Consider the following 24348-nt stretch of genomic DNA (forward strand, 5'->3'; position numbering starts at 1 on the left):
CTGGGTTTGCAGCATTCGGGTTCCGAGTTCTTTGGGAACTAAGCTGTTTGAAAACGGAGGTACCATTGCATAGAAGTCAGTGGCAGTGTGTGCATGCAATGCGCAGTGAGTGGCGCAAGCTCCTTTGCTCTGGAGGAATGCTGTTGTCAAGTCCTTTCAGCGGCAGCGCAACACGCAAGCTCCGGAGGCCAGCGCTTCTGAGGTGTTGGAAACCCAGCCAGATGGGCGGGGTATAAATAAATTATTATTATTATTATTATTATTATTATTATTATTATTATTATTATTAGCTGTTCATAGGACATAGAGGGGCTCAGGGCATCAGCCCTGCCACGAACTGGCAGGATCTTGAGGAGAGTGCAGCCCCGACTGGTACACACTGGGACAAGCTGAGGATGGAGAAGGGGAGGTCGGGGACTTGGGGGGCACTCAGGGGACACCGAAGGAGGTTGAAGAGGCATCCAACTGTTCAGGAGGACCAGAGGAGGGGGGCGCAGAACCAGAGGTGCTGTCATCATCCCCACAAATATGGAGGGCTCTGAGGAAGGGTGCTCTAGGAGGCGGCTGAGACAGGCGAAGGAAGGCAGCCCAGCTCACTAGATCACCAGGGGAGATCACGGGGCTTCTTAGGACCAGGGGTGGGGACGTTGTGGTCCCTCAGCTGGATGAGTGGAGAGGCACAGCTGCTCAGCTGGAGCAAGCTCAGGTACATCAGTCAAGATGGGAAGGGGTAAAGGGGAAGCAAGGCAGAGATTCTGTCTCTGCTCACCTTTCTCTTTTGAGGGATCATGACTGCTTTGGGAACTCAGGACTGACTGAAGGTTTTCCAACCCCGAATCTTCTGCAGGCTCCTTTAGTACCCTTGGGTGCAGCTCACCAGGCCCTGGAGATTTGAATTAACTTATTTTCCTATCTTGGTCTGCAGCTTCCTCCCTCCCTCCATAATTCATTAAGTCCCATCCAGCTTATTAACATCTATCATTTATGAACTCCCATCCATCTTGGACTCCCTTCTCTTTTGAGTATTTCTGACCATGAGATCTCACCCAGTAGCTCCTTAAGTTTTATGAAATTGGCCTTCTTAAAAGTCCAGAGTGTGTGTCTGACTACACTCAGTTTCCCCTTGGAGAGACAGTGTGGTGTAGTGGTTAAGAGCGGTAGACTCATAATCTGGGGAAGCGGGTTCGATTCCCCGCTCCTCCACCTGCAGCTGCTGGGTGACCTTGGGCCAGTCACACTTCTCTGAAGTCTCTCAGCCCCACTCACCTCACAGAGTGTTTGTTGTGGGGCAGGAAGGGAAAGGAGAATGTGAGCCGCTTTGAGACTCCTTAAAGGGAGTGAAAGGCGGGATATCAAATCCAAACTACTACTACTACTACTCTTCTTCTTCTTCTTCTTCTTCTTCTTCTTCTTCTTCTTCTTCTTCTGTGTATTCTGAAACCCAGGAGAACAGGATCACTTCCTCCCAAGTTTCCCAGTACTTCCACTTTGTCGATCATTTCCTCCCTGTTGGTGAGGAAAAGGTCCAAGATGGATGATCCCCTTGTTGGTTCTTCCACCTTCTGGGAAATGAAATGGTCAGCGAGGCAATGGAGGAATTTGTCAGAGGAACTCTGCTCATGGCAGAGTTTGAGTCCCAACAGATACTGGGGTTGTTGAAGTCTTCCATGACTACTGTATCTTTTTCTAATGTGTGGGAATCTTCTATTGGAAGGCATCTTCCAAGTCTTCAGTCTGGCTTGGAGGTCTATAGGAGACCCTCACAGTAAGGTCACTGTTGTATCTCTCTCCTACAAGTCTAACCATATACACTCCATCTACTTTCCATGCTCCAGGTCATGGATTTATTCACAAGTGTACACATTCTTTATACATAATGCTACTCCTCCTCCCTTCCAGTTTGGTCTGTTCCTTTTGAACAGGTCATACCCCTCAATTCCTACATTCCAGTCATGGGTCTCATCCCACCAGGTTTCAGTAATTCCTACGAGTTCATATTTGCCATCTTGTATTAAGAGCTCCAATTCGTCTTGCTTGTTTCCCATACTCTATGCATTCGTGTAGAGACAACTGAAACCATGAGTTGTTCCCTCCTGCTGCTTCCTTCCAGGAGTTTCCTGCCCTTTAGGGGGTTTCTAGTGCACCACTTCAGTTTCCTGGGCATCAGTGAAGACATTATCTCCAGTGCCTGGTATTCTCCTGTCATTTGTAATATTGCCTCCTTCCCCCTCACGTTCTAGTTTATTTTATTTTTATAACAATTTTTATTAATTTTCCAGTATCAAATAAAAAAAATAAAAAAATATTATTTTTTACATAATACTATGTAACAATTGACGCCCCTCCTTCCCCTTTCACGGTTCATTTTACTTATCATTCCTGCATATTTTGCTATACGCAATCTGTTTCTCCATTTTACATCCTTCAAATATTTACCATACTGCTGAATTTATCTAAATGCTACTAGCGTTTTCAATTTTACACAGTTGTTTTCTAAATATTCAGCAAAAATAATAATCCACAGTCAACACTGTAATCCAGAAAGTATTTAAAAGCATGTTTCAAAGTCTTTTCAAAGTTAAGAGCCCTCACAACTCCAGACCCCCCCTGGTCCACTCCAGATTCGAACTTCAAGAATAGCGGCTTATACTCCTGCAAGGCCTCGGATCTCTCCATTTGTGTTATTTGAGGTTCAACAACAACCTCCTCCATTTTCTTCTGCCCTTGCACTTGCCCTATCAAAACAGATTCCTGGGCTGGTTCCTGAATGGTTTCTATATGGGTATTCGCCATTTGTCCAAAGTTTTTAACTGCAACAGTCATCAAATCCATCTTCTCATGCATCTGCTCCAGCAAGGCACTTGTCTTGCAAAAAGCAGGCACCAAGACTTCTTGTAAACACATTTTTTTTCCTCCAAGGTTAGAGTCTGGTCTCACGATCCTAATCATACAGCTGTGAGGTCCCCAGATCAGCTCCGACAACAAATTAACAAGCTCCCTCTAGAGGAGACAATTTCTATTTGTATCCATCTTTTAAAAGCAGGACCAACAAGGAAAAATTACTTTCACTTTTCAAATACTTTGTTTCTTTTGATTGCAAGAAGCAACATTAGAATCAATATATTTCTCTCTCTCTCTCTCTCTCTCTCTCTCTCTCTCTCTTTTTAACTATCTGTCAAAAGACATTCCGTTCACAGTCGATGAACGTTCACCATAAATTTCTGTCTCTGACACCCCGTTCCCAGGTTTGAGACGGTGGAAAATTTATCTTTCTTTACTCTCTCTCCTGCAGGCTTAAACAGTCAAAAATCCCCCTCTTTTCTCCTGCTTCCAAGAGGGGTTTTGGTGGTGATGAATGAAGGAAATTTAGAACTTTCCAGACTTTAGCTTACAAAGTTTTTGCTTCAATCTATTTACAAAAAACGGGAGGCGGACTTCCTGTTTAGAACCTTCCCGTTTCGGTGCCAAATTAAAATATTTATTAATACTTAATCGAATTTTCCGTTCTACTCACGGGTACTTGTTTAGAGTCCAATTGCCCACAGGAAAAAGTCAGCGCTCTCCGGCAACGGCTATGCGGCTTCACTCCGTAAAAGTAGCAGTTGATTCAAAACACCGCGCCACTCACCCCACGCCGCTTCGGACCCCCGAAAAAGGGTTTCCCTGCGAGTAGGGGAGGCGCTCCTGGTGTCAACCGAATCCCACGTTCCCAGGCTTCCTCCGCCTGGGATTTTTAAAGGGTCTCCGCCTTTGCCGCAGCAGCAAGACCTGATTTTCACAGAGCGGGTTCCTCTCTGTCAGAGGAGCTCCGCCATTGCCGATGGCGCTGTCCCGGAAGTCCCTGGCTGCTCACCTCTCATTCTAGGTCCCGTAATTTACAGGCAGATTGAAAAGCACAGGTCCCAATCCTGATCTGTTGGGGACGCCGCTTTCTACGTCCCTCTCTTGGGAGGACAGTCCATTCATTGCCACTCTCAGACTCCTGTTCCCTAAGCAGGGACTGGCAGAGAGACTGATGCAAAAGGCTCTCCCTTTTGCCCTGTCATGTTTTCACAAGTGATGCCTTCTGGTGAGTAGGAGAGAAAACCAAGCCTTCAATATTTTGCAGGCCATCCCTTTTGCTTTGACTTTGAAGGGGAATCACAGAAGAGTAGAGTTGGAAGGGATCCCGAGGGTCATCTAGTCCAACCCCACTGCAGCACAGGGGCAGCAGCTCTGTCCCTGGAGGCTCAGGTGGCGTCTGCGGCTAAAGGGGCCTTTGGTTCAACAGCTACGGCCATTCCTGGACTGGGAGAGCCTGGCCATGTATTGCTGTTATTGTTTAGTCATTCAGTCGTGTCCGCTTCTTCGTGACCCCCTGGACCAGAGCATGCCAGGCACTCCTGTCTTCCACTGCCTCCCTCATGCTGGTAGCTTCGAGAACACTGTCCCACCATCTCGTCCTCTGTCGTCCCCTTCTCCTTGGGCCCTCCATCTTTCCCAACATCAGGGTCTTTTCCAGGGAGTCTTCTGTTTTCATGAGTCTTGGAGCCTCAGCTTCAGGATCTGTCCTTCCAGTGAGCACTCAGGGCTGATTTCCTTCAGAATGGAGAGGTTGGATCTTCTTGCAGTCCATGGGACTCCCAAGAGTCTCCTCCAGCACCATAATTCAAAAGCATCCATTCTTCAGCCATGCATAAGTTGGCTGCAATTGCTGGATTACTGCAATGCGCTCTCCGTGGGGCTGCCCTCGTGCCTGAGCCAGAAGCTGCAATCAATGCAGAATGCTGCAGCACAATTGCTGACAGGAGTGAGACCTTGTCAGCATTTAACACCTTTGCTGCTCACAGATCTGCCCTGGTTGCTGATCTGCTTAGCAGACCAAGTTCAAGGTATTACTTGTAGTTAAAACACTCTAAACAACTCGGGACCATTTACCCCCCCCCTTGCCTGATCTAATCACCATTTATAACTAGGTCTGTGTTTGCCAGAAACCTATGGATAGGTTTCCTGTGCTGTAGAAATCCCAGAGATTTCTGAGGCCCAATTGGGAATGAGAGAGAAGCGCTAAATCATCAGTATATATCATTAAGGAGATATTTCCCCCTCTTTTAATTACTGGAGAGGGAGAGTTTGTGTTGGGTAAATATGGCATTAAACCATTAATGTAGAAGTTAAAAAGAGCAGGAGCCAGAATACAAACTCGCTTGGCTCCTTGTGACATTTTAAAAGCATCAGTCGTCCCACCATCAAAACCTACTCTGACCCTCATTTCTGTATTGCTGTACAGTTCTTGGATCAGTTGCAGAAGTCTGCAGTCAATGTTGGCAATTTAACATTTCTTCCACAGTCTGCTTTAATTGATATCAAATGCAGGATAAAGATCAACAAAGGCTACATAAAAATTATTCTTAGTGTTCTTAGTATATTTCCTTATCATATGGTTTGGGGTAAAACATTAAACAATAGCACTGCTTCCTCCTTTGAATTCAATGTGTTCTTCATAATTAATGTTATTGTTTTGCAACCAGTCAGATAATTTTTGAAGGAGATATCATGCATATAGCTTTGAGGTGATGTCTAACAAGCTGATTAGCTGAAATTTTTGTGGATCTTTCCTTTCTTACAAATCGGAGAAATGACCCCCGTTTTCCATGCAGAGGGCATTTGGCCTGTCTTGTTTATGGTGGTAAATAAGCCAGACGGGGGTAAATAAACAGATTGAAACATGCGCCAGCATTTGTACATGTCTGGGCAGGCTTGTCTAAGCAAATGCCTCTTTAGCAGGTGGCAAAAAGAGTCCAGCGAAGACTGCTGCCTGATGTCAAGTGGCAGTGAGTTCCAAAGTGTAGCTGCTGCCTCCCTGAAACATCAGTTTCTTGCCAATGTGGAAGGGGTATGATGTGGCGCCTGAAAAAGTGCTAGTTTTTTCCTTTTTGGATCTGGTACTGGGGTCAGTTGGTGGCAGGAGTGAGGTTGTATCCCTCCAAAAGCGGCAGTCCGGGCAAAAGGGGGGAAATGCAGAGCTGCTGAGTTGACTCCTTCCATATGGTGGTCTGTCTCCAAGACAAAATCCACACCACCGGAGGGGGCAGCCTGCTTTTGTGAGAATCCACCTCACCCTGAACAAGTCAGGGGGCTTGCGTGGGCCCCCTCTGCCATCTCAGTCTGCCACCGCACTCAGTCTACGTGGGGAAAGGACTTAGGGGTCTTGGTGGACCACAAGCTTGACATGAGTCCACTGTGTGATGCAGCAGCAAAAAAGGCGAATGTTAGTCTCCAGATCAAGGGAAGTCATAGTCTGGCTCTCTTCTGTCTTGGTCAGACCCCACCTGGAGTCCTGGGAGCCACAATTTAAGAAGGATGGTGGCCAGCTGGAATGTGGGCAGAGGAGGGCAGCCAAGATGATCAGGGGTCCGGAAACAAAGCCTGATGAGGAGCAGTCGAAGGAGCTGGGTATGTTTAGCCTGGAAAAGAGGAGGCTGTGAGGAGATATGGGAGCCACCTTCCAATATCTTAAGGGATGTCCCGTGCAGGAGGGAGCAAGTTGCAAGAGAGGAGATGCTGACTAAACAGCAGGAAGAACTTTTTGACAGTCAGAGCTGTTGGGCAGTGGAAGAGTCTCCTTTGGGAGGTTGTGGGCTCTCCTTCCCTGGAGATTTGAAAGCACAGCTTGAGTGGGCAAATGCCAGGGATTCTCCCCCCACCCAGCAACTGTTTATTGATATAAATAAGTTTGTGTTTGACACTTGAGATCAACTACTTCAAAATTTCATACATTGGATATTAAAAGGTGAAGATTAAGATCAAGCAGGTTTATTTCAGCACTGAATCGTCCTTAGCGTCTGCCAGAGCTTTTGCAGTTTGTTCCTTTTCCTGAGGCTTCTTCTCCTCCTCTGCTTCTGTTCTCCTTTCCTCCTCAGCAATAGGCTTCAAATAGTCCTGTCTTTTCTCTCCACAGACTATCCCAATGAGCAGTGCAGAATACCTGCCGAACTTGATCAGCGGGGAAACCTCCACCGGCAGGATCATCTTGCCTTCTCCTCCTCCGACCGCGAAGGAAGCAGTGACGTCCCTGCCAGGGATTCTGGAGTTGCGATTCCGGCACTGCAGGGGGTTGGACTGGATGACCCTTTGGGACCCCATGATGCTCTTATTCCCTGGGGTCTGCCCTTTCCTAGGAGCCCCCTGAGGAAGGGGACCCTCCACCGTCCTGGGCAAGATCCAAACCATGGGAGAGAGGAGACCCAGCTGCCCTGGGAGGCCACCCTCTTGCTGCTGCTGCTGCCGCTGCTGACCCACCCTGAGGGGGGGGCTCTCCTTTTTCTCCTCGCCCCCCTTTCAGGTCCAAAACATTTTTCCAGGGTGGATCCTGACCCTGGATCACAGGAGGCATTGAAAAGACTTTTGAGCAGCCTTTTTGCCAGGCTTGGGTGCCTGCCCTGGCTCTCTGACCTTTTGCTAGGCCTGTGTGCCCACCCTGCCCCCTGCCAGCTCCCAGGAGCTCCGGGAGCAGCCCTCCCCCCTCCAGGCACCTGCTACTCAGCCCCACCCACTGCCCAGCAGCAGCCAATCGCTGCCTCTCTCGGCCAGCCTTCCCCGCCCCTCCCTCCTTCTCCCAGGTATGATAACTCCGGGCTCCCCGCAGGAGCGCCCAGCCTAAGCAGCCCTGAGAGGAGAGCAGAGCCCAGGAGCTGGACAGGTAAGGGGCACCTCTAGGGAGGGGGCTCCGGGGATCCTAACTCAGAGCCAGGGCTGCACCCCATCTTCAGTGATGCCCCCCCGGGGCAGCACAGAGGGGCAAGGAGGGTCAAAGCTCCAGGGAGGGCATTTGTCTGGTTTCCTTAGGAAGGAGACCAGGGAATGAGGGCACCTTCCCTCCTGCCAAATCCACGATGCCCCACATGGCACTGGAGTCTGTGGTTTTCTGTCCCAGAGGGGGCTCACTCCTGAGATGCAAGCAGACGAGTTTTCTGGTTCAAAGACTTCCAGCTATTAGAATCATAGAATCATAGAATCCTAGAGTTGGAAGAGACCCCAAGGGCCATCGAGTCCAACCCCCTGCCAAGCAGGAAACACCATCAGAGCACTCCTGACATATGGTTGTCAAGCCTCTGCTTAAAGACCTCCAAAGTAGGAGACTCCACCACACTCCTGGGCAGCAAATTCCACTGTCAAACAGCTCTTACTGTCAGGAAGTTCTTCCTAATGTTTAGGTGGAATCTTCTTTCTTGTAGTTTGGATCCATTGCTCCGTGTCCGCTTCTCCGGAGCAGCAGAAAACAACCTTTCTCCCTCCTCTATGTGACATCCTTTTATATATTTGAACATGGCTATCATATCACCCCTTAACCTCCTCTTCTCCAGGCTAAACATGCCCAGCTCCCTTAGCCGTTCCTCATAAGGCATCGTTTCCAGGCCTTTGACCATTTTGGTTGCCCTCCTCTGGACACGTTCCAGTTTGTCAGTGTCCTTCTTGAACTGTGGTGCCCAGAACTGGACACAGTACTCCAGGTGTGGTCTGACCAGAGCAGAATACAGTGGCACTATTACTTCCCTTGATCTAGATGCTATACTCGTATTGATGCAGCCCAGAATTGCATTGGCTTTTTTAGCTGCCGCGTCACACTGTTGGCTCATGTCAAGTTTGTGGTCAACCAAGACTCCTAGATCCTTTTCACATGTACTGCTCTCAAGCCAGGTGTCCCCCATCTTGTATTTGTGCCTCTCATTTTTTTTGCCCAAGTGCAATACTTTACATTTCTCCCTGTTAAAATTCATCTTGTTTGTTTTTGCCCAGTTCTCTAATCTGTCAAGGTCGTTTTGAAGTGTGATCCTGTCCTCTGGGGTGTTAGCCACCCCTCCCAGTTTGGTGTCGTCTGCAAATTTGATCAGGATGCCCTTGAGTCCATCATCCAAGTCGTTGATAAAGATGTTGAATAAGACCGGGCCCAAGACAGAACCCTGTGGCACTCCACTAGTCACTCTTCTCCAGGATGAAGAGGAACCATTGATGAGCACCCTTTGGGTTCGGTCAGTCAGCCAGTTACAAATCCACTGAGTGGTAGCATAGTCAAGACCGCATTTTACCAGCTTCTTTACAAGAATATCATGGGGCACCTTGTCAAATGCCTTGCTGAAATCAAGATAGGCTACATCCACTGCGTTCCCTTCATCTACCAGGCTTGTAATTCTGTCAAAAAATGAGATCAGGTTAGTCTGACATGACTTATTTTTCAGAAATCCATGCTGACTATTGGTGATCACAGCATTCCTTTCTAGGTGCTCACAGACTGTTTGCTTAATGATCTGCTCCAGAATCTTCCCTGCTATTGATGTCAGACTGACTGGGCGGTAATTATTTGGGTCCTCTCTTTTCCCCTTTTTGAAAATAGGGACAACATTTGCCCTCCTCCAGTCTGCCGGGACTTCGCCTGTTCTCCAGGAATTCTCAAAGATGACTGCCAGTGGTTCTGAGATCACATCTGCCAGTTCTTTTAAGACTCTTGGATGCAGTTCATCTGGCCCTGGAGACTTGAATACATCTAAACTAGCCAAGTATTCTTGTACTATCTCCTTAGTTATTCTGGGCTGTGTTTCCTCTGCTGGATCATTTGCTCCAAATTCTTCAGGTCGGGCATTGTTTTCTTTATCGGAGAAGACTGAGGCAAAGAAGGCATTGAGGAGTTCAGCCCTTTCTGTGTCCCCTGTTTGCATTTCACCATCTTCTCCTCTGAGTGACCCCACTGTTTCTTTGTTCTTCCTTTTGCTACGAACATACCCATAAAAGCCCTTTTTGTTGCTTTTAACCTCTCTAGCAAGCCTGAGTTCATTCTGTGCTTTAGCTTTTCTGACTTTGTGTCTACACGTGCTGGCTATTTGTTTGAATTCCTCTTTGGTGGTTTCCCCCCTTTTCCATTTTTTGTAAACATCCTTTTTTAATCTTAACTCAGTTAAAAGTTCTTTAGATAGTCACCCTGGCTTCTTTAGGCACCTTCCATGTTTCCGTCTCATTGGTATTTCCTGACGTTGTTCTTTTACTATCTCCCTCTTAACAAACTCCCAGCCATCATGAACTCCCTTTCCTTTTAGTATTACTGTCCATGGGATCTCACCCAGCACTTCCCTAAGTTTTATGAAGTCGGCTTTCTTAAAGTCCAGAAATTGAGTCCTAGTATGCTTGGCTGCTCCTTTCCACTGTATAGTAAACTTCAGAAGTGCATGATCACTCGCGCCTAATGATCCTTCCACTTCTACCCCACTAACCAGGTCATCAACATTGGTTAGGACCAGATCTAAAATGGCTGTTCCTCTTGTTGCTTCTCCCACTTTCTGGACAATGAAGTTGTCTGCAAGGCCAGTGAGGAATCTGTTTGACCTTATGCTCTTGGCTGAGTTTGACATCCAACAAATATCCTGGTAATTGAAGTCCCCCATTACTACTATCTCCCTTCCTTTTGCATGCTTGGCCATCTGTTCCAGGAAGGCATCATCTATGTCCTCCTTTTGGCTTGGGGATCTATAGTAAACTCCCACAATGAGATCTCTGTTATTCTTCTCTCCCTTAATTTTGACCCAAATGCTCTCACTTTGGCTTTGAGTTTCTAAATCTTGGATCTCTTCACAGGTATACACATCCCTGACATATAACACCACTCCTCCTCCTTTCTTGTCTGGTCTGTTTCTCTGAAATAGATTGTATCCCCCCATTATTACATTCCAATCGTGGGACTTATCCCACCAGGTTTCAGTGATGCCTATTATGTCATATTTAGTTTGCTGTACCAAGAGCTCAAGCTCATCTTGTTTATTTCCCATGCTTTGCGCATTAGTGTACAGACATTGAAGTCCATTAATCATTCCCCCGTGTCTCTTACTTAAGGATTTTTTCCTCCCACCACTAGGTCCGTGTGCTGTTTTCTCCATTTGGTCTATGACATTTGGATGATCATCTTCATTAATTGATAGGCTCCTACCTTCAGGAGCACTGTCTCCCTCCCCCACATTAGTCAGTTTAAAGCCCTCCTGATGAGGTTTCTGAGATTTTTGGCAAAAACATTTCTCCCAACCGTTGTGAGGTGCAGCCCATCACTTGCCAGAAGTCCATCTTCAAGAAACTGCAGTCCGTGATCTAAGAATCCAAACCGTTCCTGTTTACACCATTTACGAAGCCAGCTGTTCACTTCCACTATTTTCCCCCTCTCTTCCTGGGCCACGTCGTTCAACTGGGAGGACAGATGAGATGACAATTTGTGCATTTAGTTGCTTCAATTTCCTGCTGAGAGCCTCGTAGTCTCTTTTGATCTTCTGGAGGCTATTGCTTGCAGTGTCATTGGTTCCCACATGAACCAAGAGGAAGGGGTATTTGTCAGTGGGTTTTATGATTCCTTGCAGTCGTTCAGTTACATCTTGGATCTTAGCCCCGGGGAGACAGCACACTTCCCGAGACATCTTGTCAGGCCCACAGATCACTGCTTCTGTTCCCCCCTCAGTAGGGAATCCCCTATCACCACTACACGCCTCCTCTTAGGTTGTCACATATTCCATGCAGCGTTTTCAGCAAAACACTAAGAGTTCCTGGTTTTTCAGTGCAGTCCTTTTTAATGTGAGCTATATACAGGCATTTACAAAAGAAACAGTCCATACAGAGTACTTACAAACGAATACTCTCCACCACAGCACCACCACACTACAGCACAACCACCACACCCCCTGTTAAACAGGCTTTCCTTTTTAAAACAGGTGATAGCCAATTACACTAATCACACTCCTGCTGAGTCACTCTGACCCAGCAGAGTATTGCATCATCCTGTTGAAGCCTGCAGACTTATCCAGTATCCTGCGAATCCCAACACTCCTCCTTAAGTCAAAGGCTTGAGACCCAATAATTCTCTTAAGTCTCGAAATTTAGGAGCATCCAAACATTTTGTATACAAATCTGCCACATTACATTTTGTGTTACAGTGCTGTACCTTTAACACATTTCTTTCCAAAGCATTTTTCACATTTCCGTATCTTATAGCAATATGTTTACTCTTGCTCTTAAAGTTCTGTTGGTTGGCAAGCTGTTGTGCAGCCATGTTGTCACTTAGCACAGTGATTGGCATTTCAGAAGGTATTCCAAGCTCTTTTGTTAGGCAAGCAAACCACTCTATTTGTGATACACATTCGCTTATGGCTGAGTACTCTGCTTCACAAGTACTTGTGGCAACAAATGTTTGTTTTTGGGATTTCCACTGAACCAGGGCATTTCCAATATATATGGCATAGCCAGTGGTAGACTTTCCATTTTCTCTGTCTCCCCAGCTGGCATCAGCATATGCATACACTTGCTGATCATATCCTGTATCCAGCACCAGTTTGTAATCTTTTGTGCCTTTCAGATACCTTAGGATTCTTTTAAGTGCTACCCAATCTCTCTGAGCCGGGTCTGCACTTCTTTGGCTTAACATGTGCACTGCCAATGTTATGTCGGGTCTTGTCCAACAACTTAAATATAACAGAGAACCCAACAGAGAATGAAACGCTGTTGCATTCTCACATTTTTGCCCTTCTGGTTCATGTTTGTACTGGGTAGATATGGGAGTGTCAACCTCATTTGCCCTCTCCATTCCATATGTCTTCAGCAACTTTTCGATTTTTTCCTTCTGACTCAGAGAGTAAACGCCCTCTTCATTTCTCTGAACCTCTACTCCTAAGTAATTCCGAATCTCTCCCAAATACTTCAGTTTGTATTTGTTACCTAGGCTGTTTATAAACCAAGACACTTGCTTTTGTGCAGTTGTTATTAGACAGATATCATCAACATACAAAAGTAAATAACAAACACTTCCTTGCACCATTGCTGAATATAAACAGGAATCAGCCAGGCTTTGTTTGAATCCCATCTTTTTCAAAGTTGTGTCTATGCATTCATGCCATAGACGTGCACTTTGGTGTAAACCGTATAGTGTCCTTTGCAGTTTTAACACCATACTGTCTTTTTCTAGCTCATAACCTGGTATTTGCTGTAAATATACCTCGGCGTCAATAGGAGCATTTAAATATGCTGAGGCAACATCAAAATGATTAACTTTTAACCCTCTCAGACTTGCCATTGCTAAAACTGATTTTACTGTTTCAGCCTTTGCTGTTGGGGCAAACACTTCATCATAATGTATCATTTTCCTCTGTGTAAAGCCCCGTGCAACCAACCTGGCTTTCCTCTGACAACTACCATCAGACAGCCTTTTCACTTTAAAAATCCACTTACAGCTTATGGGCTTTTTACCTTCAGGCAATTCTGTAGGTACAAACACGTTGTTTAGCAGAGAGTTATACTCTGCCTGCATTGCCTTTAACCACGCCTCTTTCTCTAGGGTAGTTAACTCTTGCACTTCTTCAAAGTTTTCTGGCTCAGTTACACAAACCTGGTTTATGGTGGCTGGGAACCCATAACGGTCTGGAGGTTGACCTTTATTACTTCTTGCAGACCTCCTTGGTTCATTAATCTCACCCCCTGGGCTACCTTCAGGACTGCTTTTGGGGTGGATTGACTCTGTAGATCTACCTCCTCCTGTCCCTGTTGCACTTTCTTCTCTCCCCTGCTCCATGCTAGCAGCTGGAGAAAAATGCTCAACCTTTACCTCCTCCCTTTCAGTTTCTCTGGGAGAGCTGCCAATTCTTAGCTTTGTTTCAGCTGCCTTATCAGGTATGCTCGGCAGTAAAACTTTTTCTGGCAGCAGGTTTGCATGTATCTTGGGCCAATTTCTTTGCTCATTAAAGCTGGCTGATCGACTATAATTCAAAAGGTTTTTATCATCTTCAAACCTGTAGGCTTTCGTACCACTTTCATGCCCAAGAAATAGCAACTGCTGTGCCCTTTTCCCACCTTTTCTCCGGTTTTTCACAGGTATGTCAAACCATGCCTTTGTCCCAAAGATTCTTAAATGTTGCAAACTGGGACTTTTGTTATAGAGAATTTTATAGGGTATGTCATCTAGTACCCTTGACCACAAGCGACTCCCAATATAATTCGCAGTCTTAATACTCTCAGCCCAGTACTTAATTGGAAGATTTGCATCTTCTAACAATGCTTTCATTTGTGTCCGCAAGACACCTCCTCTACGCTCTGCTACTCCGTTCTCCTGAGGCGTGGCCACATTGGTAAGCCTATGTTTAATCCCTTGGGAACCCAACCAGTTTCTTCGGGAGCTTGCCATAAACTCCCCTCCCCTGTCTGATTGAATAGAGGACACCTTTTCACCAAGTTGCCTTTCTACCCTTCTTACCCAGAACTTCAAAGTTTGGGCAACGTCAGACTTTTGCTTTAATGGATAGACCCAGCCAAATCTAGAAAAATCATCCACTAGGATTAAACAATACTTGTTGTGGGAGACACTTGGTGGAAAAGGACCAGTTACATCTGCATGGATCAACTCCAGTGGTTTTTTGGTTTCTCTCTGGCTTGCTCTTGCTACTGGGCAAGCCCTGCTTTTAACCTCCTTGCAGATATTGCAGTCTAAGTAATTATCACAACTTTTTATGTTTTTCATCCCCCCACACAACTCCAATGTTTTGTTTATCACCTTATAGCTAGCATGAGCCAGACGCCTGTGCAGGAGATGAATTCACATATCATGGGTCGGGACATTTTGCACATTTGCAACCTTAGATTCACACTGCAGTACATACATATTAGCTCCAAGGCTAGCATTTGCCAACACTGCCCCATTTTGCTTTATCTGGCACTGATCTCCCACAAAATTTACTTCAAAGCCTGCTTTTGCCAAATCAGGAATGCTCAGGAGATTGTTTTGCAAACTAGGCACACACAACACATTCCTGAATGTGTGTCCCAGCTGTGGGAACACAACCTCCCCCTCACAAACCACATTAGCTTTCTGGCCCGTAGCAAGACTTACATGTTTTTTGTTTGAAGCCCTAGCATTAGTTAGCAATCCTTTTCTTTTACAAAAGGTTTGAGAAGCTCCACTGTCCAGAACCCACAGTTCCTCATTTTCTTGAACATCTGCAGACACCCAAGCAGTAGACTCTCTCTGCTGCCACTTGTGCTTCCACTGTTTTTGTTGTTTTCTTGGGCAGTCCCGCAGCAGATGTCCACTGGACTTGTAGCAAAAACACCTTTTTACTTTGTTGACCACCGGCTGGTCTGCAGCAGCTCCTCCTGGCTGTTTCTCCGGCTCCCGACACCTCTGCTCTTCCCGGCTGTTGTTCCCTCTGGGATGCTCCAACAGCTGGGCTGAGGTCATCTTTCGCTCTGCACGCCTGTCCTCCTCTGCATACAACCGTCCGGTCACGTATTCCAGAGTCAGCTTATCAGTCTCTACAGACTCGAGGGAGTTGACCAGCATATCATAGCTGTCATCAAGGGAACTCAGGACTATAAAGACTTTGTCCTCTTCCCCCACAGGCCTCCCTCTTAAGGCTAGCTCCTGGAAACAGCCTGTTAGGAATTTTAGGTGGTTTACCAGGGAGTCCCCCGGTTTCTTCCGACACCGGTACAGTCTCCTGGTCAGTGTTACCAGTGAGCCAGCTGTCTCTCGCACATGGACAGCCTTGAGCGCATTCCACGCCTCACTTGCCATCACCTTATCAGCTACGTCGACTAGCTGGCTATCGTCCACTCCAAGGATGATCGTAGCCAAAGCTTTCCAAGGATGATCGTAGCCAAAGCTTTCTCATCCTTTTCATCCTCCTCAGGGGGCTGCGGTGGCTCTTCCACCACTTTCCACAGGCCCTCACGCTTGAGGAAGTGTTGCATGCGGACCGACCAGATGCTGTAGTTCGTAGCCGTCAGCTTCTCCAGCAACACGCCAGTTCTGGACTGCTCCAGCCCTGCAGCTCACCTCCAGCACCCACGGCTAGATAACTGCCACCTGTACTCTTGCGCAGTGGAAGCGTGCTGGGCCCATAACCCTGTCGTGTATTCCATGCGGCGTCTTCAGCAAAACACTAAGAGTTCCTGGTTTTTTCAGTGCAGTCCTTTTTAATGTGAGCTATATACAGGCATTTACAAAAGAAACAGTCCATACAGAGTACTTACAAACGAATACTCTCCACCACAGCACCACCACACTACAGCACAACCACCACACCCCCTGTTAAACAGGCTTTCCTTTTTAAAACAGGTGATAGCCAATTACACTAATCACACTCCTGCTGAGTCACTCTGACCCAGCAGAGTATTGCATCATCCTGTTGAAGCCTGCAGACTTATCCAGTATCCTGCGAATCCCAACATAGGTTTGGTCGGGGTTCTTCCATGAGCTGTCCGTTCCAAGGTCGCCTGCACATTCCCTGAGGACTGACTTTGCTGCTCGTCTTCATATACCTGATCGACTGTAATGAGGGAGAGATCCTCAAATGGAGTCTGCTCTTCGTCTTCCATGCTAGGGGAGAGGACCTCAAAGCGATTGTGTATTTCTAAACAATCAGAGCGAACCCTGGGCCTCCTACTTCTTTGAGTCACGTTTCCCCATATATCTGGCTCCTGTGTTGGTGAACTAGCCTCCTTCTCAGGGGAGTCCCCTGTCTCCTCCTTGGTGGAGACAGTGTGCTCTGTTGCTTCCAAGAAGAGCTCCAGCTCTCTAATTCTTTGGAGCGTAGCTACACGTTCCTCCAGTTGCTGCACTCGGCAAGGGCATCTCCAACTTGGGATGAGCAAGACCCTTGCTTGATACAGGGCAGGTTTTAATAGGTAGGAGACGATATACAAATTCGATTTATCCCTCCAGGCACCCACATTTGTGGGCTGAGTAGCGTTAAACACCCCCCCCCCCTTAGCAGCAGAATTGAAGAAGGTTGTGGAGCCGTCTATTTAGCCGGCTAGGATGCGAGCTGGCTCTCCCTTTTCATGTACCCGACTCTACCAATTACATTTTCTGTGGTCTGAGTCTCTGCTAAGTAGCAAGAACATCCTTGCTGGACTGCCATCTCCCACACTTGAGACCCCGAGAGCTGCGGCTGCCACTCAGTGTAGCCAAGACTAAGAAGAAGAAGAAGAGTTTTGATTTGATGTCCCGCCTTTCACGCCCGTTAAGGAGTCTCAAAGCAGCTCACAATCTCCTTTCCCTTCCTCCCCCACAACAAACACTCTGTGAGGTGAGTGGGGCTGAGAGACTTCACAGAAGTGTGACTGGCCAAAGGTCACCCAGCAGCTGCAGGTGGAGGAGCGAGGAATCAAACCCGGTTCCCCAGATTACGAGTCCACCTCTCTGAACCACTACACCACACTCCGGGGTCAGACTCTGGAGAAAGACGGGCCCCGGATCCTGCCCCGACCCCACTTGCTGACGCCTCCCCCCTTTCTGACGCCTCCCTCTTTCTCCCGCAGGGCGAGATGTGGTCCTCTGCTTTGGCCGTCTTCGGCCTCCTGGCTGTGGCCGCCTCCGGCCAACCCCCGCAGCGCCACGAGGGGGTCTCCATATTCTCTGACTTGACTCCGGAGGAGCTGCGGGCCGTCCGTGACTTTCTGCTGGGCCGGCCTGAGCTGGGCCTCCAGGCGGATCCAGACCCCTCCCTGGCCAAGAACAGCCTCTTCCTGGTGGAGCTCTTGACCCCGAAGAAAGGGCAGGCCTTGCAGTACCTGGAGTCCGGGGAGTCCCGCCCCCAACGCCAGGCCAGAGCCGTGGTCTTCTTTGGGGCCGAGGCGCAGCCCAACGTCACTGAGTACGTGGTGTGGCCCCTGCCCGAGCCCACCTCCTACCAGCCCTGGGGGGAGCCGGCGCCCTTCGCGGCGCGGCCGATGTCGCAGCTGGAGTTTGGGCTGCTCTCGCAGCGGCTGGCGGAGAGCTTGGCTCCGCTGCAGCAGTTCCTGCTGGATGCCTCGGGCTTCGGCTTCGGGAACTGCGGTGACCGGTGCCTGACCCTGACGGAGGTGGCCCCGCGGGGCCTGGCCTCGGGCGAGCGCCGCACTTGGCTGATACTGCAGCGCTTCGTGGAGGGCTTCTTCCTGCACCCGGTGGGCCTGGAGGTCCTGCTTGACCACCGGGAGCTCGACCCGCGCCTCTGGCAGGTGCAGAAGCTGTGGTACAACGGGCGCTACTTCAGCAGTGCCGAGGAGCTGGCCCAGCTCCATGCCTCGGGCGCTGTGCCCGTCGTGCCTCTGCCGCCGCACCCGGACGAGAGCCTCTTCTCCACCTTCGTGCCGCGGGGGAGCTTCTCGGCGGGGCCCCCGACGGACGCACACGGCGCCAAGGTGTGCGAGCCTCAGGGCCACCGCTACTCGGTGCAAGGCAACCTGGTGGAGTACAGCGGCTGGAGCCTGGCCTTCCGCCTGCGCACGTCCACGGGGCTGCAGCTCTTCGACGTGCGCTTCAACGGGGAGCGCGTGGCCTACGAAGTGAGTGTGCAGGAAGCCATCGCCGTCTACGGGGGGAACACGCCGGCCGCCATGCAGACCAAGTACATCGACGTGGGCTGGGGCATGGGCTTCGTGACACACGAGCTGGCGCCCGGCGTCGACTGCCCCGAGGGGGCCACCTTCCTGGACGCCCACCACCTGTACGATGCCCCGGGACCCATGCGCTTCCCGCGCGCCCTCTGCATCTTTGAGCTGCCCACGGGGGTCCCTCTGCGCCGCCACTTCGACAGCAACTTCCGTGGCGGCTCCCACTTCTACGCGGGCCTTGAGGGTGCTGCACTGGTCCTGCGCACCATCTCCACCGTCTACAACTACGACTACATCTGGGACTTCCTGCTCTACCCCAACGGGGTGCTGGAGACTAAGGTGCACGCCACGGGCTACCTGCACACCTCCTTCTACACGCCCGAGGGGCTCCGCTACGGGAACCGCCTGCAGGAACACCTGCTGGGCAACATCCACACGCACCTGGTGCACTACAAGGTCGACCTGGACGTCGCAGGTGGGACCCTCGCTCGCTCGCTCGCTCGCGGAAAGGGGCGCGGAGGGAGTCGGGGAGTCCCTAAGCCCAGTCCATCCTCAGTCGCAAGAGTCCCCCTTCCCCCTTTCCAGTCACGGAACAGGCCGAGCTCCGAGGAATTGCCCCTGTTTGCAGCTGTGGCTGCTTTTATAGCATCGTAGAGGCGGAAGGGACCCCCAGGGTCATGTAGTCCGCCGCCTGCAATGCAGGAATCACAGAACCCTCGGCAGGGGTGACTCCACGTCTCCCACGAAGGAGAGCCCGCCGCCTCCCAAGGGTGTCCGTTCTGCTGTCGAGCATCCCTTGCCATCAGGGTCACGTCTGAAGAAGAGCCAGGTGCCCTCCCCCCCGTCGGGGAAAGGGAGGGGGCGGCTATGATGTTCCCACAAGCCACTCTCCTTGCCCCTCGCCCAGGTCCAGAGTCTCAGGGGGCAAGAGGCGCCTCGTTCTGTCCTCAGGCAACCCCGGGAGATAACGCTGGACTCTCGAAGGCCAAGCGGGTGTGGGAATGTTCTTTGGTGCAGGAGAGGATATATTGACTAATTATATCCTTGTCCAACTTGTGCTAACAAGTTCCCAAAATATCAGCAGAGTTTATAGACATTCCCCTTTAAGTTCGCAACGGTAACGTATGCACAGGTTCGCTAGAACCTCTATAATAATTACTCTGGTAATTTCCCCTTTGTTCCCTCTTAAAATACAAGACACAACACAGTCTTTATAAAAGTATAAAAGAGTTTACTCACGATCTGTTCACAATATGATCCCAGACGGCAGACAGGCTTAAAAAGGTAAAATACACTTAGAATCTATCTTATAGGAAGATAGACCTCTCCTCTCTTGGCTGAGAGCCAAGAGGGCATCCTGCTTCTTCGAAAGGTGATGGCAGAGAGAAAGAGAGATGGCTGCCTGCCCTGTGCTTTTGTCATTACCTGCACAGGTGAGGCCACACCCACCTCTGGTCACATGCGGAGGAAGTCCGTCCCCAGGACGTTTACCTGCTTGCTGGACAGACATCCCTCCCCATGTTGTAACATGTACACTCTAGGAATGTTGTCATTGACTGCTCCTGTGTTTACATCCCACAGCGGGGAGGGGGCTCTGTGGCCAAGCCCCGTCCTTGACCCCCGGCAGAGGAGCTCGAAGGCAGGCAGGCAAGGGGGAGGTCCCAGCCTCTGCCTCCAAGCGCCAGAGCGAGCCCCCCCCCGCTTCCCAGTCACTCTGGAGGCTCCATCGCAAGGTCTGTAGAACCTTGGGGGGTTCCTTGCGGGGTTCCTTGGGGGGTTCCTTGCGGGGTGGTCTCCCCGCCCCCCAACTCCGCTTCTTGAATTTGTAGGGCAGCAGTTACCAATTTTTTGGGGGCGGGGGGCGCCCGCTTGGTTCCATCAACTTACTCCCCGTGCCCCCTACCCTACAAAAAGCATTATATTCAGAATATTGGCCTGCGCAACCATCTCAGGAAGATAAGCATAGAATCAGGGAATGATAGAGTTGGAAGGGACCCCGACGGTCATCTAGTCCAACCCCCTGCAAGGCACAACGTAATAAAATTCAAACAGGGACAATTCATTGCACATTTACGCAAACTCCGATAAAAACGGATTAGTTTAATTAATTCCACAAAATTGGTGCGCTTCATTCAGCGACTGCAGCTTTTCCAAGCCTGGTGGTTTGCAGCTGCAGCGCCCCCTGCCCCGTTGCGCCCCCAAGGCTTCCCGCTGCCCCCTTTGGCCACCCTTCTTGTGAGAGGGGAAGCTTTTCCTCCCTCCTGGGGCTGGAGCGGCCCCCGCCGGCTCTCCTGGCCCCGCAGAGGAGGAACCCTGGGGCTGGCCCCTTTTGCGCCCTCCTTTGCCTTAGCGAGCCCCCCTGCCGCTTCTCCTGACCCCCGTCCCCCCCGCTCTCCCCCCGCAGGCCTGGAGAACAGCTTCGAGACGCTGGACGTGGCTCTGGAGAACATCTCTCTGCCCTGGGAGCCGAGTCATCCGCTGGTGCAGCCGCGCCTGGAGCCTCAGCCGCGGCTCCGCGAGCGCCAGGCCGCCTTCCCCTTCGGCCAGCCGCTGCCCCGCTACCTGCTCTTCGGCAACCCGGCGAAGCCCAACCGCTGGGGCCACCGGCGCAGCTACCGGCTGCAGCTCAGCTCGCACGCCGACCGCGTCCTGCCCCGCGGCTGGCAGGAGGAGCGCGGCATCACCTGGAGCAGGTGAGCCCGGCAGGTGGGGCGGGCGGGCGGGCGGGCGGGAGGGCAGCGGCGGGTCGCCCACGCCTGGAGATTCTCCGGAGTGGACGGGACGGTTTCACCCCCCCCCCGTCGGGGTCTGGCCAGAAAGAAGGCTGGAAACTGGGGGCAGGTGGGAGACAGGAATTGCTCGCGAGGAGCCGCTGCTGGACAGCCCCGTGGGGACGGTGGGTCAACTAGTCCAAACCCCAGCAAGGCAGGAATATGCAGCTGCCCCACATCAGGATGGAACCTGCAACCTTGGAATTATCAGCCCCTCTCTCTAACCAAGGCAGCTATTCAGGATTGAGCTTCATTAACCTGTAACCCCAAAATTTAGGATCTCCTCCAAACTGGTGCCAAAGGGATGTATTCGTTTTGTGCCCATTTGGACCAGAAATTCTGCATTTTGTACTCCCCCCCAAAAAAAACTGAGTAATTAACATAGCAAACGGGGGTTCCAGGTTAACATCCCCAAATCCAGCATGGTCTGATTCCCCCCAAAAAATTCAGGGTTACATTTCATTGAAGCTTGCAGCTTGCCTGTGGGTTTAAGAACCTAAGGAGAGCCTGTGGGATGAGGCCAAGGGGGGGGGGGCATCCGCTCCAGCCCCCTGTTCTCACTGGGGAACCTGCAGAGAGCCTCTCTCCCCTCCTGGCCTTCAGAATCATCTCTGCCTCTGAGTGTGGGGGGCAGAGCAGAGCCCCACTGGCTGGGAGCCGGCACTAGATCTCTCCTCCTTGAGCTCAAGAATCCCTGATGAAATATCTGCTTACAATCCTCCAAGGAAGGAGAGCCCCCCACTTTTGAAGGAGCCTGCCCCCCTGTGGAACAGATGGGGAGAAGGGAGCCTCCTTGATCCGGCCCAATCGCCTTCTCAATCCAGCCCGCGGACGGTCCAGGAATCAGCGTGTTTTTACATGAGTAGAATGTGTCCTTGCATTTAAAATGCACCTCTGGGTTATTTGTGGGGCATAGGAATTCCTTCAATCCCCCTGTATAGTCCAGCCCCCCACAAGATCTGAGGAACAGTGGACCAGCCCTCTGCTGAAAAAGTTTGCTGACCCCTGATCCAGCGGGCAGGAGGTGTTGGGGGCCTGGGTGTGGGTTGGCCTCTCTTTGATGGGGTGGGCTCAGGGGCACCCATGCCCCGGGGACTGAGGGGTCGTGTCCCTCCGGCAGGTACCCCTTAGCAGTGACCCAGCACCACGACAACGAGGACACCAGCAGCAGCCTCTACATCCAGAACGACCCCTGGAGCCCCACGGTCAGCTTTGAGAACTTCCTCAAGAACGATGAGAGCCTGGAGAACCAGGTGAGGGCGGCCTGGGCGTGGGGGGCAGGAAGAGGAGCAGCAGGGCGGCTCACTTGGTGTTTTGGGGGGAGCACACACGGAGGGCCAGGCCAGGGCAGGCAGACTCATGCTCTAAACGGTCCTAAACGGCCTCAGTTCAGTATACTTGAAGAAGCGTCTCCACCACAACCGTCCAGCTCTGAGGGTCTTCTGACGGTTCCCTCACTGCGAGAAGCCAAGTTACAGGGAACCAGGCAGAGGGCCTTCTTGGTGGTGGGACCTGCCCTGTGGAACACCCTCCCACCAGATGAACAACTATCAGACTTTTAGAAGACATCTGAAGGCAGCCCTGTTTAGGGAAGCTTTTAATGTTTGATGCATTACTGTATTCTAATATTTTGTTGGAAGCCGCCCAGAGTGTCTGGGGAAGCCCAGCCAGATGGGCAGGGTATAAATTATAAATTATTACGCTTATTATTCTCCCTCCGGCAGGACCTGGTGGCCTGGGTGACGGTGGGCTTCCTCCACATCCCCCACTCGGAGGACATCCCCAACACGTCCACGCCGGGCAACGTGGTGGGCTTCTACCTGCGACCCTTCAACTTCTTCGACGAAGACCCCTCTGTGGCCTCGCTTCGCACCGTCATCGTGCGCCCCTCTGAGCCTGGGGGCAGGTCTGGGGTGGATGTCCAGCGCTGGACCCCGGCCGACCCCATGCCCTGCGTCTCCCAGGAGCCCTTCAGCTACAATGGCACCTACTGGCAGGTGTAGCCCAGCCCCAGGCAGGATTGGCCCCATCTTCTTCCTCTCCACCCCTCAAACCCCAACCCCAGACATTGACCTCTCCTCCTCGGCAGCAGGTGTGCCAGCAGCTATTACTCACAGGAGCAAAGTAGAACCTCCATGTGCCGAGAGGGTCTACCACCGAGCACTGTCCTCTGGGGACACAGCAGGGAGGAGGGCCTGATGCCCACAGGCCTAGCTTGTGGGGCTCCCCAGAGCACTGGGCGCTGGACTCAAGTGAGTTTTCCTGCTCCACTTAGTTATATGTAAAGGTCATAAAATAACTAGTTGACTAAGAGCACGAGAACAGCATGTTCTGGATGAGGCCCGTGGACCATCTGGACCTGCACCCAGTTCTCCCAGTGGCCAACCAGGTGCCCCCAACGGGAAGCCCACTAGCAGGTTTTGAACTCAAGACCCTCTCCCCTCTTGTGGCTCCCGGCGACTGCTGTTCAGAAGCGCTGCTGCCTCTGAGTGTGGAGGGCAGAGCAGAGCCCTCCATGAATTTGTCTGACCCCCTTTTAAAGCCGTCCAGCCCCCACAGTCTCCTGCCGCAGGGAGTCCCACGGTTTAACGTCTTGGATCCATCCTGATAACTATTTAATTAAAAGTCTTACGGTGACTCCAGTGGTTTTCTTCACCAGCTTCACACATCTGGAAGGGGGGAGTGAAATCCCTTTCCTGTCTCCTCCTTCTCCTGTTTGCCAAGTTCACAGAAGAGTCCACCTCAGAGTCTTTCCCAAGCAGACGATGGATTTTAACTCTCAGAAGAGAGTCTTGCAATCCATCTGGGCAGTCCCTACATCAGACACCTGGGGGCGCTCAATAATCTCCCAGAAGAATCCCTATGGGGCAGTGGCTGACCTACATTATTATTATTATTATTATTATTATTATTATTATTATTATTTATTATACCCCATCTTCCCTGGCCAGAGCTGGGCTCAGGGCAGCTAACACCAATAAAATTACAGTAAAAACATAATTGGGGGGCGGGGGGAAACAATTTAAAATACAAATACGGACAGCTCACGGAAGAACCCCGACCAAACCCAAGAGGAGGCGTGTAGTGGTGATAGGGGATTCCCTACTGAGGGGAACAGAAGCAGTGATCTGTGGGCCTGACAAGATGTCTCGGGAAGTGTGCTGTCTCCCCGGGGCTAAGATCCAAGATGTAACTGAACGACTGCAAG

At 50.6% G+C, this 24348-nt stretch overlaps 1 protein-coding gene across 1 annotated transcript; it reads left to right on the forward strand.

Annotated features, from left to right (window-relative positions):
* The first annotated feature begins 7601 nt into the window (after window positions 1-7601).
* Window positions 7602-24020, forward strand: LOC309514877 (diamine oxidase [copper-containing]-like). Its single transcript, XM_082192315.1, has 5 exons — window positions 7602-7681; window positions 17314-18844; window positions 20774-21062; window positions 22261-22393; window positions 22865-24020. The coding sequence occupies exons 2-5, from the start codon at window positions 17320-17322 to the stop codon at window positions 23141-23143; spliced, it is 2226 nt and encodes a 741-aa protein (XP_082048441.1). The 5' UTR covers window positions 7602-7681; window positions 17314-17319; the 3' UTR covers window positions 23144-24020.
* Window positions 24021-24348: the final 328 nt, after the last annotated feature.

The sequence above is a fragment of the Podarcis vaucheri genome (genome assembly GCF_965113315.1).
Source record: "Podarcis vaucheri genome assembly, chromosome: 12".
Classification (NCBI taxonomy): domain Eukaryota; kingdom Metazoa; phylum Chordata; class Lepidosauria; order Squamata; family Lacertidae; genus Podarcis; species Podarcis vaucheri.

What these genes read in the sequence shown, in the direction of transcription:
- LOC309514877 (XM_082192315.1), top strand. Translation starts at nt 17,320, where the DNA reads ATGTGGTCCTCTGCTTTGGCCGTCTTCGGCCTCCTGGCTGTGGCCGCC. An exon ending in CGCGGCATCACCTGGAGCAG is followed by an intron (nt 21,063 to 22,260) that starts GTGAGCCCGGCA and finishes TCCCTCCGGCAG; the next exon opens with GTACCCCTTAGCAGTGACCC. An exon ending in ATGAGAGCCTGGAGAACCAG is followed by an intron (nt 22,394 to 22,864) that starts GTGAGGGCGGCC and finishes TCCCTCCGGCAG; the next exon opens with GACCTGGTGGCCTGGGTGAC.